The sequence below is a fragment of the Protomyctophum parallelum genome (assembly GCF_964188405.1).
Source record: "Protomyctophum parallelum genome assembly, chromosome: 1".
Taxonomy (NCBI): domain Eukaryota; kingdom Metazoa; phylum Chordata; class Actinopteri; order Myctophiformes; family Myctophidae; genus Protomyctophum; species Protomyctophum parallelum.
The window spans coordinates 22,794,845-22,814,107 of record NC_139697.1 but is presented as its reverse complement, the minus strand read 5'-3'; the positions used below and the strand labels follow the sequence as shown (position 1 = coordinate 22,814,107).

The 19,263-nt window shown below is 42.9% G+C and overlaps 1 protein-coding gene across 2 annotated transcripts; it reads right to left on the bottom strand.

Moving 5' to 3' along the window:
• Positions 1-4,541: 4,541 nt before the first annotated feature.
• khdrbs1b (KH domain containing, RNA binding, signal transduction associated 1b) lies at positions 4,542-17,864 on the bottom strand. 2 transcript variants are annotated; one of them, XR_014569344.1, is made up of 10 exons: positions 17,432-17,864; positions 14,408-14,532; positions 12,477-12,593; positions 11,230-11,376; positions 8,943-9,082; positions 8,537-8,768; positions 8,157-8,227; positions 7,609-7,667; positions 6,774-6,961; positions 4,542-4,603 (listed from the first exon to the last, which is right to left on the bottom strand). XR_014569344.1 is itself a non-coding variant. In XM_083766802.1 (9 exons), exons 1-9 carry the CDS (start codon positions 17,523-17,525, stop codon positions 6,855-6,857), a joined length of 1,092 nt encoding a protein of 363 aa, XP_083622928.1. In that variant the 5' UTR covers positions 17,526-17,632; the 3' UTR covers positions 4,785-6,854. The 2 variants fall into 2 exon arrangements, 1 of the variants encoding a protein (XP_083622928.1); XM_083766802.1 differs by lacking the exon at positions 4,542-4,603 and having other exon boundaries at positions 4,785-6,961; positions 17,432-17,632.
• Between the last annotated feature and the right edge of the window lie 1,399 nt (positions 17,865-19,263).

The following is a 19,263-nucleotide window of genomic DNA, read 5'->3' as shown; positions in this document are numbered from 1 at the left end:
CACCTCCCTGTGTAACCCTGTGTTCTGTTTGCCTGTTAACCTATCCCTGCAGGGTTGATTGTCTGTCGATTCAGTTCACCTGTATCTAGTTCATCTTTGTCTATATGCTGCTGTTTTAACCAGTTAAACTCATACCAGGAATAGTTCTGACCTGTTTTCCTCATTTTCTTTGTCTATCATTTTCCTCTTTACTGAAAACTGCAAATAACGGGAGCTTGCATGACAAATTAATTCATCCACTTTTTTGCACCTGTAAACCTGTGTATGGTGTGATAAAGTTGAGGATCATGCATCATAAGTAAATGCTAGGGAATTACGTGGAGTTATACTGTAGGAGAAATGGCTGCAACAAAAGTCCAAACGATCGGCTATAACTAAACAGATAGGCCCTGTGCATAACTGTATTCCCAGGTTTCCAGAAGGTTATTTTGCCATATACAGTAGCTTTTAGTTTGATTGGCTCTGCAACAGGCTTGGACCAGGAATACATTCACATGTTTTTCCAAAACAAAGGTTATCGGTTCCTTTATTTTAGAAGAACGCGCGTGCGTGCGTGCGTGCGTGCGTGCGTGTGTGTGTGTGTGTGTGACATTGCTATGTGATAGGTGTGTAGATACATTAAAACCAGAAGACACAATCCAGATGCCCACACTCACTCTAACATCCACCTACGTGATCTTCACCTCCCTTGCAGGGCACACATTCCGAAGCAGTTTTAACACATCCTCCCACTTGTTCTATAGCTCGCACGCACCCGCACACACACACACACACACACACACACACACACACACGCACGCATGTTCTTCCAAAAGAATGGAACCGATAACCTGTCGCTCACAGTCACCAGTCTACACCTTGACGCCCACTTACACTATTCTGTGCATGAATAACGACAGCACGGGGGTGGGCGGAGAGAGCAGAATTATGTCAAAGACTTGGCATAGCCTGGAGGGGCTGTCACAGACGACTGAAGCACAGCTTGCTCATCTTCAACAATGTCTTTATTGATCAGCAAAAGTACCATTTACCTCGTTCTCCATCCTCATGATGTTGACAGTTTATCAATTCAAACAAAGCAGATGGCTTCCTCTCTGCCATTCATAATATCTCCCTCATTAGATTACCAGTAGACAAATAAATCATTACTTGAGACATTCAGGACAAATAAAGACTGAAAGATGATCTCCACATGTGGAATATAGCCCAATAAAGTTTCATCTCTGATGTTTCTGCGCTATGCCATTTGAGCCCCAGGCATTTTTCTTTACCATTATTTTTTGGCAATAAAATAAATGGAGCCTGTAAGTTGGCTAATGTTAAGTATATAATAGGGAGATCAGGGCAGAAGTACTTGATTTGAATTCAGGAAAGGAGAGTTCTGACCTCCAAATGTACAGTAACGGAAACCCACAGACCGACCATAATGTCATCAGTGGTAATGGGAGAAAAATGGCTGGGTGTGAATCACATCAGGGGAGATGGGATGGAGGGACGGGAGGGAGAATAGGACAAATGGGAGAGAGATAAGATAGGATGGGTGGAATATACGATAGGATAAATCTGAGGGAGATAGTTTGGGACAGATGCATGGGAGGGAGGTGGGATAAAATGGACGAGAGGGAGGAAGGCGGGGCAATTAACCAATAATATCAAAACCGATATTTATCCAATAATCAACTTAATCTTTCTCATGTAGTTCTACACCGGTAGATGTTTTATAATCGACTAAATTGATTAGTTTGATTTACCACTTAACCCTGTTTTGTACTACATTGTAGTCATTTTTTTAAATAGGGGAAATAGCTACCGTAACTGGGGCAAAGGTTTGAAATAATACTGATTTGAAGTCGCATCGCCCAGCCCTTAGAGGTATGTAGAATAGGACAGATTGGAGTGAAAGATGGTAGGATTTGTCTTTCTTCACCTTCTCTCACTCCCTCACACAAGCACACTTGGCTTCCGTCTCAGCGAATTACCATATTTGAATGCTGAACTGGGGTGAACAGCCCAACATTTGTTGCGAGAGCTTTGTGGATCCGTAGGAAGACTACATGTGCATACATGCAAATAGGCTCAACATTACCATTAGATGTCCTCAGGGCTACATAGGCTAGCTGCGCCATGGTGCGCGCGTGCATGCGTGCATGCGTGCAACAAGGCAGAGAACCCAACGATAACAATATACAAATTCTCACTCTCTCCAGGCATCTTTTACTCACACAGGCGCAATCTAATTTCACATGGCCATAAACGCATGGGTTACTAAACTACACACAAGTACAATGTACAAAAACACTTTAAAACACAGATGTGTGTATGATTTTTCTCTGACGCACAAAGCATGAGAGCATTCCCTTGCGCTGAGTTAATGTCACATCTAGGAAAGGGTGAAGAAGAGAAATTAAAACCATTTCACACGCAACAATAACAGCGCAGCAGTGCTCATTTTATGGTACATTGTAGTGGAACAATTAGGTTTGTTAGGAGAAGCAACGGTTCAAGAGGAAAATTGTTCGTAGCAGCATATAATTCAAGGTTCATAGGGCCTTTCCCAACGTTAGAAAACAATTTGAAGCAATGCAATATTGTAGAGGTCTTCACTAATTCGTGAAATTGTTCATATAAAAAAAGAAAAGATCAAGAGTTTGAAGATGTCCGTTGTTGCCGTTCATTAAATTCTCTCTGGCCATCCTCGATTCCCAGGGACAAGCCCAACAGTTGCAGTCTTTGTCCTGTTCCGAAGGGAGTCTGGGCTGGCTTCATCTCCCCACAGCCCAGCATCTGTGTCCCATCGCTGTCCTGGCAGCAGGCCTCGCTTTTCCCGACTCCCCAGCCCCGCCAGAAACAGGAGCCTTGTGGGTAAAACCTCCTTTCACCGGGGGAGACCCGGGGCTTTGACCATTATCCTCATTCCTCACACAGGACTGCTCCCGTACACAGCCTAACTGCACAGACAGACACATGACAACGACACACTGGGTTAGCTGCTGCAGAATGTTATCACTAAACAGACTGTATTCATTATAACCTCCTGCACAAACACTACATCTTGGGGAATCTGGTCAGCATTGTTATAAAATGTGGCTTTCGTGTACCTGGGTATATTTGAGCATTTGTTGATGTCATCATAATCTACAAGAATAGTTACAATCCATATTGACTGTGAAAATTCCCATATATCCATTTATGTGTTTCCCATGGTGCATTTTATGGACCAGTATTACCCTGCCTGTCATGACTCATGGGCATGGCCATATGGTTTATGGTTGCAATTACAGTAAACTCTTCATATGTTCTGAAGTCATGATTGCTAGTTTGCTGTAAACACCGCAAAGTGGGTCAATGTCATGGTCGTCAAGGTTGCGACAAAAACACAGGAAGTAAGGTTCATCGTATTCGCATTCATGGATTTGACGCAACATTCTAAATCTTACACGGGTTGAGCTTATAAAGCTTCTGTGGCCAACGCGTAAGTGCCTCTCGCCTGTCGGCCTACAACAACTGTGGTCTAGACCCAATATATTACTCTATGGACTAGACCGCCGCGGAGGCCCGCCGTCTCAAGCGAACTTGAGCCACGTGAGACGCCACCGAGCGAGCTGAAGCGAGCGAGTTGCCGTGTCGAATAGGCAGAAATTTGTAAATAATGTTCTGGCGAGAGCGTTTTCCCCGACTGCCACTCAAAGTGGCTACAGGCCAATCACAGTGCGTCCTTGTACAACCCGTGTAGGCTTTTGCAGGACATGGGGGGGTTGTAGAGACACAGAAGGCTGACAAAAACAAATATACTATACATAATATGGATGGGCCATATGGATAAAATAATTTGGCCTAATACCTTGATATCGATGTTATGATATCGTATTATGACTCTCTCTGTCTCTCTCTCTCTCTCTTTCAAATCTACCATTAGATCTACAAAAGCTTATAGATTGGCTATACGCAATCATTCAACATTTTATAATAGCATAAAATGGGGCTCAAAGAAGAGACATCACAATATCCAAATTCCCAGATCTATTCATTCTCATATCACAATATCAGTATAATATCAATATATTGGCCAGCCATAGCCGTAGATATTATGTTGAAAATCACGATATTGTCCCTTTAAGCCGGAGAAACCCAACAGCCCTCTCACTGGTTCCATTTTAAGACTCGCCAGTCGTTCTCTCCTGGCTTCTCTCCTGTCAGAAGCATGAGCTATGGATCCTCATTAGCCACTTTTCCCAGCTGGATCATGTTGACATCTGCATTTGCGCTCAAGGCTATAGCGCTGCTACACACCAATTCACTAGCACTGTCAGGAAGGCAACGCAACTCCCTGGCGCCAGCTAATCATCGGAATCAACCAACCCTTTAAAAGGATGTGAATATCATCGGGGTGAAGTGCACAAGTTTGCACTGATCCTGTGATACTGTGAAAGAAGAAAAAGTCAGGCATGTATGAACTAAAAACAAAAACTTGCTGGAACCTCCCCGCCTCAGGGAAAAACAAGCATACAAGACATGTACTGTAGTTCTGAACCTACCTGAGGTTTGGAGGGTCTCACTTCACTGGACTGTCCATCTCGGGGTGCTCTGTGGCCCATATTGCTGCCTGGGAGAGATAAACATCAAGTCAATACCACGTCTCAAAACACTAGGAGAAACTTTAACTGCAAAAGTCATGCAAAGTCTAGGAGTAGGTATATTCATGCAACTCCAGCTTTCATTTGGATAACTTGGCATAGGTAGAAAAATGTTTTTATTTTATTTTACTGTATACAACCTTTACACACATTGCAAAGAAAAAAGTAGCAGCAGCTGAACTGTACATAAGATATTGACAGATGGATTCGGCTTGGTTCATTTTAGCAAGAGTTGCATTAACACTATTGTGGGATATTTTGTTAGTACACAAGAGTTATTTTAGTACATAAAATTCACTATTACATAATATTGGAAGTTACATTTTTCTTACTTTTGAGTTGATTTCTTTTTTTTTTCTCCCCTCGCCCCCATTTTTTTGCCATGACTGCAATAATGTTTTAAGAAATTGCACGCATTTACCAGCAAGTTTATGTCAATTGATAAACAACCAAATTAAACATTTAGGGTTAGGTTACCTTTACAGAGGAGTGTTCTAGGTTATAACCATCCTCTCCATTGTACTGCCATTACTCTTTACTAAACGTAGCCATCGCGTAGGCGTCAACCGTGACATGAAGCCTAGACCTGAATGGTGGTTTGAATTCAGTTAATTTTCAGGTGCTAATCAATGCAATTCTCATTAACGATTACGACCACAGGTAAGAGGATTGAAAAAGGTCTGATACATACCCAGGCATTCAATGCTTTAGAACTCTATACACATTAGGAAGCTATCCAGGTTAATTTAGAGGTCTTACCTCGGGGTCCTTTTTAAAAAGTATAGAAAGAGAGAAAAAGAATAAGTTGTGCTCTTTTGATAATCAATCAAGACAGTCATTTAGGAAGGTTAAAGTCGTCAGACGTCAATACATTCATTTAGATTTAAAAAATGCGGTTTTGAATGAGGAAACAAAGCAAAACACCTATATGACTGACTGCTCGAAAGGTCGTTTAAAAAAGGCCATTTCATTTTACTAGGACAGGAAACAAATAAACCAAGTTAAGTTTCATAAAAAACAAACTAAGCTTTATTGACAAACTGCTGCAAAACATCTTTTTTTTGACAGATTTAGTTACCTATTTAGGCAAGCTTACACATGTAGCATAATGCATTTTATGGAGAGGGTACAGATACTAGTGGCAGAATAAGTACAGTTTGGAACGTTTTAAAATATGTACAATAGTTCGGATTAAGCTGCAGGATCCCTTTCTCTACAGAAAGAGAAGACCCATGTGGAGATTTCTGTCCCAATCCGCATGCAGTTTATAGTCAGATCACACAATGAAGACCTGGACCTTTTTATAGCAGAACAAAAGGGGCCAACTCCTGGCCATGTTCTTGTAAGTTAACAATAAAAGGACATTTAGTCTTCAGAGGCTTAAAATTTATGTTTAACATTTAAAAAAAACAAATTAAGGATATGAGGACAGTCCATCTCAACAGTGTCTATTAGGGCTATATTTCAAAACTCTAAGTACAATGACAAATATTGCTGCCTAAAGTCTAAATGGACAACTTTTAGAACTATTTAAAAACAAATGGGAAGCATAATCAAGAAAGAATCATACTTAATTCCATTAACACTGATTTTTCCTTCACTTGATTTAATATGTACGTATAGATATATATTTTGTTTTTGTTTTCTAAATTACATAATTGAAAGTTTAGAAAGGTATTTTATTTGGCTATTATTAAAACAGAATTTTGAAATGTAGCCTAAATGGGAATCTGCAACTGACCCTCAACAATTTCTTTTTATAATAGACAATTAAAATGGTTTCCTTAGACACTAACACGTTGATAAGGAGCCTGCTAAACACTCCTCTAGAAACTCCATGTAATCCCAAAGAGTAAAAAATAAAAAGGTCAACAATGCAAAAAATAGCCAGGGTGTAATGGGGTTCAGAGGGGAAAGAAAATACAGCAAAATAAAAGTAAAGAAAATAAATAACTCAAAACATTGCACGGTCTCCTTCTCTAAAAACCCATCTAAATGGGTGAGGTGCGGTCTCAGATCCGAAAAACCAATTCGGCCAGTTCTCGTAAAAAAATAGTCCAGTGTAGGTCAAAAAAAGAAAAAAAGAAGAAGAATAAAAATAAAAATAAAGACCAAACCAAAGACAAAACAGACAATTACTTTTGTCGGGCTGCTTAAAGCGTGAGCTGCCGTGGGTAGACAGGCGGTAGTCAGGGGTTTGCTCGTTAAGGTGAGTCCTGTTCAGTATTGCCTATAGGGATGCTCCCTGTAAGGCGTCTTGGCAACTCTGGGGGGAGGAAGGGCCTTCCCTGGAGCCTGTCTCTGGGTGCCATTCCAGTCGTCTTGGCCTGGGACAGACACACAGAGACAAAGGACAGAGAGGACACACACACACACAAATGCATGAGATCCATGTCGCACAGTACGCACTGTATAGGACAGTGGTTCCCAAACTTTTTCATGTCAAGTACCCCCAAATTGATACTAATTAGCCCGTGGAACCCCCCATTTGAAAAGATATGCCAGGGACCCCCATAAGAGAAGATATTTACAGCTCTAGCAGAGATTCTCAACCCGTTTAATTTCAAGGACTCCCTGTTTGACATGCATTAGTCTACGGACCCCCATTTAATGGCATTTCTATCTCTGGGACCCCCAATTTATATTGTAAAATTAATGTAAATGTTAACTCTGAGAGTGTACAAATGGAACCAAATGTAAAAGTAAGGGTCCAGCTATGATTTAGCTGGGTACCCCCTGGAACTCCCTCAAGGAACCCTGGGGGTCCCCGGACCCCACTTTGGGAACCACTGGTATAGGACACTGCGTTAAGCCTGATATATACTTAGTTGCGTGCCATTGTCGTGCTCAGTAAAAAGCAGATCTACAAGCTCACAATACGGCACGAATGAATGTGATCTGCTATTTGTGGCATCCAACGTCAGCGTGCAACCAAGTATACGAATCAGGGCTTTACATGGATAGTGATTCTTACCGTAGGATTCGTATGATTCCGTTGTCTCTCCGTGACCATAGTCGTAGTATTCTGGTTCTCTGATTGGTAGAAATGAAAGAGAAAGAAGACACTCTTTAAAAACATTCTCTAGCTGCGTGTCTGTAACTGCTGAGGGATGACGATTAGATCCCAAGATCAAAGCCTTTTCTTTTTTTCTTCTTCTTTTTATAGCATGAGACATCTCAGACCTGACAAATAACTAGCAATCTACTCAAATTCAGCAGACACAAAATAGATAAAATAAAGCACTCGCTACAGTGTATTAGTATATATAATTATATATATTCTTTTCTTTTTTCTTTTTCTTTTTCTTTATTTTTTTGCCAGAAGTGTAGTTCTTTTTTTTTATGAAGATTTATTTAATGATAATGCAGACATCATTTAAAACAATGAATTACAGAATCATGATTTTCTATTACTAAAGAAAATGAAAACAAAAAAACCCAAAAGTGTAGTTCTGTTACCAAATCCCATTAAGTGTCAAATTGGTGACAAGTAGCTGAAAGTGAGACGGATGCTCGACTTACGCCTGGGGCTGACTGTAGTAGCTGCTGTCGTATGAGTCGTAGGCCGTCTCTGTGTAGGTCTCATCATACGACTGTGCGAGTGCGCGAGAGAGACAGAGAGAGAGAGAGAGAGAGGCAGAGACTTAAAATCAAGAATCATGAATGTCACACTTTACCCAAAGTACTGCACTCCTGCTAAGGCAAGACATACTCCGCCCCAAATTCCATTGCTGGCATCAGAACAATCTCTCTCCCCTCACACTCTGCACTTATAGTCATAATAAAATAAAAACATTCAATCATTCTCCGCGAGCTGGAGAGCATAAAAGTCATGCATATTAACGACTGATTGCAAAGTCATGCCCTTTGCCAACACCTGCATGTGCCGGCATTGAACTCACGTATTCGTCGTAGGACTCTGCTGCAACGGGGGTATGGGGGGGCGGCGGAGCCATCCTTTGCGGGGGTCCGGCGGCAGGAGGCCTGGCCCGGGGTGCCGCGGCGCCCCTGGAGGGAGCAGCTGGGGGTCCTCCTCTGCCTGGCCCACCCCCCCTCACTGGGCCACCCCTGGCCGGGCCACCTCGGGTCAAAGCTCCTCTGACGGCACCGCCACGAGGGGGCATACCCCTGCCCCTGGAAAAGAGGAGGGTCGCCGATGAGAAATGTGATGACGAGCCTTTTTCATATTGCATGGATTCGTTGCGTGTGTGCGTGCGTGCGTGCGTGCGTGCGTGCTGCGTGCGTGCGTGCGTGCGTGCATGCGTGCGTGCGTGCGTGCGTCTGTGTGAGTAGGATGCTTCTGCTCACCTGGGTGCTCCAACAGGAGGTCCCCCGCGGCCTCTGACAGGCGGGCCTCCTCTGCCTCTGGCTCCGGCTCCAGGCTCCTGGCCACCGTTCAGGTAGCTCATCTCCATGAACTGCTCTTGGCAGATCTCATCCATCAAATCCTGCACGCACACGTGCGCGCGCGCACACACACACACACACACACACACACACACACACACACACACACACACACGGGGGAAAAATGAAAAAGGAGAGTGAGAAACAGTGTAGGACACGGGAGGAGAAAGTAATAGAGAGAAAAAAGAAGAGGACAGAGTTTAGGACAAAGCAGGAGAAAGGAGCCATGAATAACAGAGCAGAAGGCAATTACCCAGCCGCTCGATACCCGGCGTCCCCCCTAATGCCTAACGGAGCAGGCAGAATACTGCACAACAAAGTCTCCGTGAGTCGGCGGCGGAGAGTGCTGGAGGGGAGAGAGGAAGTGATAAAGAAGGAGAGCGCCCCGCCTGCACTCGTGCGTCAGGCCTAGGAACCTCTGCACGTACGAGGTGAGCGACTCGACTTTGCAGGCTTGGCAGGCCCTTTGTGGGTCACATGAGCGGCTAACCCATTTCCATCGCTGTGGAAAACAATAAGGTGGCACGGATTAGAGACGCCGCGCCTGTTCGAGCGGCACAAATCCTGCGACACAATCCACCACCTTCCTCCCGGCGTGGGGGTGCACGGCGCCGTGGCGGGGAACAGAACTGTGACCCAATCGATTCGGTTTCATAAATCACTCAGGGATGGTGAAGGCACTCTAATGATGTGATGGTCGTGAAGAAAAGAAACCCAGATATTACTAGAATATGCAGCCACGGAAAGGAGTGTTCAATTTATCTGGAGGGAGGCAAATAAGACAAACACATTTGTCTGATTACAAATTCATCCCTGGCTCGGAGCAATGGGACTGTGCTTGCGTTTAACTGGTCGGTGGTTTTTACCACGCCCTGGCACGCCAACCTGTCTCAATCTAACTAATAGACAGGAATTTCTTTTTTCTAGCGATTGTGATGAAACATTGTGGAACTTATTGACAATAATTGAAAGACACGATAAAATGACAAGATCTAATGGACTGTAAAAGAGGGAGGTATTACAACCACGCCTTCATACATCGACACAGATGAAATGAAACAAAGCTGTGCATGACTTTCTTTCATAGGCACAATATATATTTGGTGGAAATCAAGCCTCATTTTAGCAAAGTCATCCAGTTGTTCATTAAAATGTTTTTATGTGTTCCCCTTTCTGAGGGGATCTTCGTAGGGGATCCGCAGGGGATGTCCTTTTATGCAACACAGCAATATGATATAATAATAATAATACATCACTTCATCAGCCCATTTATTTCTCTTCTGATCCAAAACACATTAACTTCTCCTGCCACTGAGCGCTAACTGGAAAACCAAAAAGCCATTAGACACATTACCTGGCCCATTGGCCGACTCATGGCACAAGGCATAGTTAGAATACACACGGGCAAGCCTTGGCTCCACAGCAGGGCAGGCCCAGCTGGCCTAAACCCCACAAACTCTCAACATAAAACCACTGGCAGTCACTTACATTCATTGCAGATTCACTGCCACTATTATGTTATTGGATAAAACAATACCAGTCACAAGATGTACTGAATTTATATTGGCCACATGACGTTTCACGTTGTTTGTTTAACTGCTGTAAACAAACATTCAAAGTCCATAGACTTGGATGCCATTTCAATTTGTGTTCGAAAGTGACGTCATTTCAAAAGCCAGGCATTGGAGGGGCTAGCACCCCTCAAAAAGTGATGCTTTGAATGCACATGAAAGACTTGTAAGCAGACAAACAGATAGGGCACGGTTCACTGTGCTGACACGGTGAAAAGAAACCCAATTCCTCTGCTTAAGCTGATTGCTTTACGTGCCTCGACTCGACTATGCCATAAGGTCCGTTTGCTCCTGGTAAATACTCACTTCATCTGCTCTAGCCGTCCTGCTGGGTCCACTTTAGATTCTCCTCTCCCCAACATGCACCCCGCAAACCACCCCAGACCTTTTTAAAAGGCATATCTTAAGTCAATTATTAAAGAACCCCTTGGGCCGTTACTGGAGGAGCTTTCAGGGCCTGGCCTGTGTGTGTGTATAACGGGCTTGCGTTTTCGTGCTCATTCAGCATAGCAAAAACGGCGATTTACATGCCGGTTGCGTCCGTGACCACTTGACACAGTTAATGCCCGGAACACGGAGCATGACAACAATAGCTAAGAAGGGCTTGACCCACTTACAGGAAATAGGAACTTCTTGACTTCCTCCATGGCGTGGGCCATGCGCAGGTAGGCGTCGGGCACGGGGGCAAACACCTCGATGAAGACGTGCAGCTCCATGGACAAGTGGGCATACTTGGGCTCAACGCCTTTCCTCAGTCCCTCCTCCTGAAATGCAGTCACACACGGATAAACTAAAGACACCTCTCATTCTGCACCCAGTCAAACCACTTGGAATGCTAGTGTCACAGTCACAGACTTTGCCTGTCTAGCCCTTGTAATTCTATGTTATGTTCTAGTTGTTTTGGTTCTATGTTGTCTTCCCCAGGTGTTTCTCATGTGTAATCACTAATCAGCCCTCTTGTGTATATTAGTCTTGTTCCCCAGTCAGTCCTTGTCCAGTCATTGTTTGGTGTCACTTCTTGTTCAGTTCAGTGTTTGTGTTGTTTTCCCAGTTATTTTAAAATCACCCATCTTGGATCTTGAACTCTGTCTGCTTGCTGTCCTGCATTTGGGTCCTCACCACACCACCGGAACGTGACAGCTAGTGTCTCTATTCTGCGGCTAACATTCTGTAAAATAGCCATGTCATGATGTGTAAATCAGATATTATTGGCTAAGAAGTTGAGTAAAGTCAAGACAGGGATAACCGGAGGGGCCTAGTACGGAGCCCTTGGGAAATCGGTCGACTAAATATAGGGCCTATGTGGCTCAAATTCAAGCTAATTATGCATTAGAGAGCTGCATTTAATCTACCCTCCACAGCATCAGACATTGGTGTGCTATTAATAATGATAGCAAACCAAAGTGTCGCTCTGCAGGAGTCTAGCTGTCTAAAGGAGGTCTGTCTAAAGGAGGTCTGTCTGTCTGTCTGTCTGTCTGTCTATCTGTAGCTCATCAGCTCAAAATGTTTTGGGCACACTGACAGTAGGCCACATAAGTGCCTCCACTAATTTAGTTGTATTTTTTATACAATATACTTTTCAAAGTACTAGTAGTAGTAAGATGACTGTAGTAGGGCTCCAAGCCATGGTTTGATAATCACAATAACAAGTTTACTATACAGGGCTATCCTAAAGTTGTCTATGACAGATGCACATTGCACAGCAAGCGGCTGCCATTGGGTTTACATTCATGCATGCCTTAATTATCCTCCACATCCACAACAGCTGGGAACCCACAAGTCCATCTCGAATAGAGGACAGATGTTTGATGGCTACCGGTAACCCAGATCCCACAGGTGTGCTTACAAAAGCACAGTGCATTACCTTGGTTTTGTCTCTCATGGATCCCTTGCCGAGCACAGAGATCTTGGCTCCAGTCTCCTCCTGCAGACGTTTGATTGTGTTGCCCTGAGGTCCCAGAATCTTCCCCACAAAATTGAACTGAAACCCAAGCAGAACAAAACCAAATTAGGCGGGTGATTACCGAAAGGTGGCGTTTTGGCATGAGTGCAGTGCACTGAATGCCTTCAGTGGTATATTTACCACGGTGGGTCGATACAAAGCCAATGATACTACCGGTAAATGTTCACTACAGTCATCTAAGCATAGAGTGAAATCTGTGTACACTGCTTTGCAATTTTATGCAATTCAGTATAACCTCTGTGAAAATATGATTACAGACAAATGATTAAGGTCAAAGCTATAAAGATAAAGAAAACTGTATTGTCCATTAAATTGACATAAAATGGAAATTCATCTTTGGCACACCAGCAGAAAGGTGCTTAATGGAGACGTTTTAACTTATTATTGCCTCCCTGGGATGTTCAGGAAGGGAATATGCAAATTTGAGGATCCCCCTCAGAAAAATAATCACTCATTAGCTTTCCAGTTCCAATTCAAAGGTTGTGGTAAAGGATTGTCACTGTTGGATAGAAATTGAGCTCTTGTTAATACTTTTCATTTGTTAAATATTTATATAAAAAAATCATACAATATTGACCACTTTCAAATGTTTCTAAAATAGCTGAAATAGCAGATCTACAAGCTCAAGCTTGTTTTGGGGCATTAACTTACGGAAGCAATGTTATGCAAATTTGAGTATAAGAAAGAAATCACTCTGTCCTCAATACTGCTTTGAAGTTTGAAGTTCCAAATGTTGTGGTTTATGATGTAAAAACGGAGCAGTATTGAGGACAGAGGACTGTCCAGCTGTACAGACAGTACTTCTACATCGTATTGATCTAGTTCTGGAGACAGACAGGGCGACATCTAGGGATCTTCTCGTTAGAACTGAGCTTTACGTCCATTTTTGTCCTCCCCTAATGCAAAAATAAGTATCCCATCTATCTGCACCATATGCTATCCACTTTGAAAATCACAGCAAGTTCATCTAATCCTAACCACACCGCCAGTGTATGACAGCAGCCAATGTAACCAAGTCAACCTGGGCTGACAGAAACAAGACAACCCATATCATATAATAAGGTATATTTATAGCTAGCAATATAAATGTCTTACATTGAGACAGGTTGTGCCTGAACATCTTCCGCCACCAACACGGCATAACACGTGTTTCTGCAATCAATGTCACCATATGTCTGTGCCATATATAGATCAAATACATACAGATGAAACCACCTGAGGTCAGGCAATCAAGCCACAAGGCGTCTCAGAATAAAATAACTAACACTTACTGAAACGCGAACACGGCACACGACACAGTCAGCACAGCAATATCCTTTACCATATATTATTAACATTTTGATCCTTTTGCTGGGGTTTTAAAACGCAGTTGTGTCCAGGGTAATTATACACCTGAGCTAATAGATCAAGGTTGAGAGGAGTAATTTGACCCCGATGCGTTTGTGTAATTGAAACTCGCCTGCAGAATGAATTAAATCAGGAGGGGCTAAGAAGACAGGGGTTAGAGAGGATAGGGTTGGGAAATTAAAGCCTGACTTATGCCAGATTTGTGAAGTCCAATGCTAATACCAATTTATGAGAATATTTAACTTATAAGCAAACAAATAAATACAGACCAATCCGTTTTGATGGATACAAAATAAACACTATCTGAACTTTATTTAATTTTATGTTATCCACATATTCAAGGTGTTAAAGAATTGCTGATGATGAATGATGAGCTTGTAGATCATCAGCTATTTTTGAAAGAATTGTTAAAAATCTAGACATGTCGGCTGCATAATTGCAGATAACAATGTTGTCAACAAAGGGGGTAAAGAGACTAAGCTCACCTTTGGGTACTGTTTTACAGGTATGAGCACTCGCTCCTTAAGTTTGATGTTCTTTGTTGTGAAAAGGTCCAGATAGGTTTCTCCTCCTTCCTTTTTGGACTCCCCTTTCTGGATTCTATCGACCTCTATAAAAAGGAAAAGGTATCTGTTTCAGGCATATTGTTTTGGGTGCAAAAACTTGATACATGTACTCGCAGCTTCAATCAATCAAGACATCAAACAGAGCTTTGGGTGGCATGGCATTATGAGAAGTATGCCACATGAGAACAGGTTTGTTCTAAAAATTAGTATCTTCTGTGCCATGTCAGCCTTCCTGTCATGAGGTCAGAGTTAAACACAAGAATAAAAAAGGAAAGTCACTGCAATACTCAAATCACAGAGGTTACAATACTGCATGAGAGAGGGGGTCAAAATGTACTTGTAAACAAGGTATTCTAGTGCTTTGTCTACTAGTTGGTCTATAAAACAAGTTGATTCATTTCACCCTCACATGTTAAAGGAACATACACGTGTTTTTTATATTTTGCCCGTTGGTTAGATGCTATACTTAACATTACTGCTGACAACTTTCCAAAACATTACCATATTGTTTTGTGTTATTCCTAGACCCTTTAGCAAGCCATTCATTTGAACTTCGAGAGATTGGTAATCAAACACGGGTAACTTTATGCCCCCTTTATTTTTAATCAAAGTGACATTATCATTACATTTTAAAGTAACTTAAGGCACAGATTATTCTGAAAGGTCTACAAAGTCGACTGGAGCAAAGATTCTTTTATGAACAGACATCAAACGCCCTTCATGACTTCAGCCAGGCAAGGTGAATATTAGCCAGATTAGTAGATCATTTTAAGGTGTGTCTATCACCTGAAAATACTAATTAAAAATGGGGGATCTAGTAAACATGCAATAACACAAGTCCTTTAATTAGCAGTTTATATGTTGACAATATCTAATGTGGTGGTGGCTATAGCCTACTGTAAACAGAACGAAAACACTCATAAAATGACTTGAATGCCATTTGCATCATTGGACTGAAGAACCGCAATTACAATTTGTTCCCCAAATCATTCATCCCTACGTGAGAGTTAGGATTATTTGACCTATACACAATGATGTCCATTTGGTTATATTACACTTGTACATTCTCAGAGTTTGACTGTGTGTCTATTTTTAGTCTATACTACAGCCATGAATCCCCCCACCTCCAGTGCCTTCACACACACAGCATCGGGCTGAGCTGAGCTAAGCTGTGCCTTGCATCACCTCTCTTCCACAGTGGCAGCCAGGGCACCCAGCCTCCAGGGCCACATCATGCACATACCCACAGTGCCATCACAGCCGCCTCCTCACCTCTGGCCATGACAAGTGCTAAAACTGCCATGTGCAGACGTGCCAGCTATCGCAATCGCACTGTCTATATACCGGCTGTACAGGGCAGGGGGAGGAGAGCTACTGGAGATGTCTGTCTCCTTTACTGAGAGAGCCGAGCACACTCACTGTCCGTCACATTGAAGTCGAGAGCCATTGCCTCTGTACAAAGCATATTAGGCTATTATACTTTAGGTGTACCTCTGTGAGCATCCTGGACAAAGAAGCTATGCGGGCCGATTAGTCTATTCATTAAAAACGTTTACAAAGGCACACACATCCAAATGACTAAAATTCCTATAGGTGCTTAGTGTAGACACAGAAGAACACATAAAAACAGAATCTACTCTGCACACTGGAACATTCAACCACGGATAATAATGTATTACCCACTAAAAAGGTGATGCTTCAAGCATCTTGGTGGTAATATATTAAATATACAGTCCGGCAGACTCTATGCTTTAATGCTTCTGTCAGCCAATTATTCATTTACCATTATATATTTATTCGTCGACTTGGCAGCAACAAAAGCAACCACATTGCAGCATGCAGAGCTTGCCACCAACCATTTGAAAAGCATGCCGGACAGTGGAGCTGATGGTTTTAATGGACCAGGCAGGTCACACAGATTTTAACACAAAGCTTTGATGTCACACGGAAAGAAGTGCCGTTTCCAACAAACCATTTCCATTAACCGTATAACAACAATAACTGCTTTTCATTCTCCAAGACGGAGCAGCAGTGAACAGGAATGCTGAGACACCGTTATAGCCCGCAGACTGGATGGTGTTTACCTCGTTGCGTGAACACGCCACCACCTCCTTCAGGCTGCAAAGTATTGAGGTGACCCTGTCACATTGTCGCACATTGAATTGTGTGCAACATTCTTACGGACAATTCTAGAAAGCTGTGGCTTTTGCCGAATAATATGTGTGTGTCGTGTCCTATGAGCACGCCGCTAACTTTTACATTTCATCACAACAGGCATGGCGTGTCTCTCTTTTGGGGGGCTTTCGCTTTCAAGTTAATTTAATGTATGTACAGTAGCAGCCTACTACTATACAATCGCTCGACGGCGTCGCTTGTCGACCAGAGCGGAGGCGGCCAGCGTGTAGATAAGTCTTGTCGGCAAGCGACACAGTTGTAGGCGACTATACGCACTGTACGCAGTAATATGCAGCATATATAGCCTGTAATTATAGGCTCGTTGTAATTACGCAGCGATCGGGACACACACGACACGTCGTAGCCGCAGAGAAGGCTTTCCCACCTGAACCATATCAGATAAAGCTATACCACTCAGGCCGTAGGCTATAACATTGCATATTGATATTGAAACACGACTATTATAACATATAAATATAATATATTCCCCTAACACGTGTTGGGTCGGGTGGTGCACTGGTGACGTGCGAGTCAAGATGATATATTGTGAGCGATTATAATAGGGACTCGGGAGGTATGTCTCGTCCAGCGTGCACGCAGCACGCGCACGCACACACACACACACACACGCACACGCACACACACACGCACACAGCACCGAGGTGCGAGTTTAGTACAAGCCATATAGCAGTGTAATAACAGTATTGCTGCAACATTAGAGTGCGGGACGCTGTACTTAACCAAACATCACCCAAGAATACACTTTACCTGCAGATAAAAGTTTCATGGCGTGCGTAAAAGACACGTCCAGGCTGTCCTTCTCCGCCAGGAGCTCGGGGAGATATTTTCCGTCGCTCTCCATTTTTTCTTTTTTTATAAAAGAACACAAAAATAACAAAAAAATATAAATCAGTTTGTGATGATGGGAGATGGCTCGATGCGTAAAACGCGTAAAAACAAAAACCCCACCACCACCGACGATGTTAAAAGAGTATAGTCCAGTTATGTAACTATGGAGCGCGTATCCACTTCGCAGCAGATTGCGTTTTGCATGTGGCTGACGCGCGCTTGGCGAGCACAGAGTAGTGCTGCTGCTGTGCTGTCTGACTGCGTGTATGTGTGGATGAGTGTGTGTGTGTGTGTGTGTGTGTGTGTGTGTGTGTGTGTGTGTGTGTGTGTGTGTGTGTGTGTGTGTGTGTGTGTGCGCTGTCTCCTTGCAGTAGCAGCGCTCTGTGGAAATGGAAGAACAAAAGCTGGTGACTGGAGAATGATTTGGGACTCAACCAGCGGAAGTGAGCTCAGAGAAGCACACAGTTTATTGCTGGTCTGACCCCGCCCATCGCAGCCTCATTTATATTCGTGGCTGTCAGGTGGAAATCTTGTATAGGCTGGGGTAAAAAAAAAGAAAAGAAAAGGAAAAGAAAAAACTTTTCAGATTTTTGTGTTAATATACTTTTCATTGGTTAAATAGCAGCTCTACAAGTTCGCAGCATGTAAGTAGCCTATTGCAAATATATTTTGTGAGATTATAGGCATATATTATTTTGCTATTTTTGGTCATTTTGACTGTAGAATAGATTAGAATGCTAAATGGTTATATAATTTATTATCTAGGCTAGATAGGCTATATGTTATTTTTGGCAGCCAACTCCTATACCTTATTGTTTTGCACGACTTCATTAGTTTTTCGGCACTGTTGTGGGTATGTCCACAATGTCAGAGGCGGTTTTATTATTATTATTTATTATTATTATTATTATTATTATTATTATTATAAATAAGGCCATGCAGAGAGGCTCATGGTGCTTTCTCGCATAATTAATTCATGATGACATCATTGCCTAACCCTGGATGCATGATGTGTCCAATAAATTGGGCAATGATTCTGTCACGGTGGGTGCACCTTTAATGCGGCTCTAATTAATTTATTGCATCAGTGTTATTGCAATTGATATGAATAAAGTATAATGTTCCACCAGTGTGTAATCAGTTGAATCCCTCTGCACTGAGCTATGGGCAGCCAGAGACTGAGCCTTTTAATTCTAGGCTATCTACTGCCCCTCAGTGGATCTGATAAAATACACTGGGACTGGACCAGAGCACAAGATGCAGGTGTATAGCTGCCGATCTGAAAGCATCCCTTTGTCCTCTCTCTCCCCTTTCCTGCTGACATGAATGGATTAGAAAACATTTAGGGCCGATGTGTACAAGCGGAAAGTGCAACACAGCGTCTAGGGCAGTGTGGTTCCCAAGGTGTGCCAACTGCCAACTGCCAAGGGAGGCACACAGTGAGACATGTCCAGGTGTGCCTTTTGATTTTGTGACATATACACATGACTATATAGGCCTAATACCAGTTGCTGGCCGGCTCTATATATGCAGATCTAGGTGATGATCCAGTCTTCTCCATGTATGGTTATCCAGGGTTGATGAGGTTAGTGCTGTTATCTTCATATATGGAGATGGCCATATACTGTATATGGTGGCGTGACGTGTCACGAGGCGTGACCATATATAGAGGCGTTAATGGTCTACATGATGTCACGTGATGTCACGAGGTCAGATCCATATATGGAGATCTAAGGGTCTCCATGATGTCA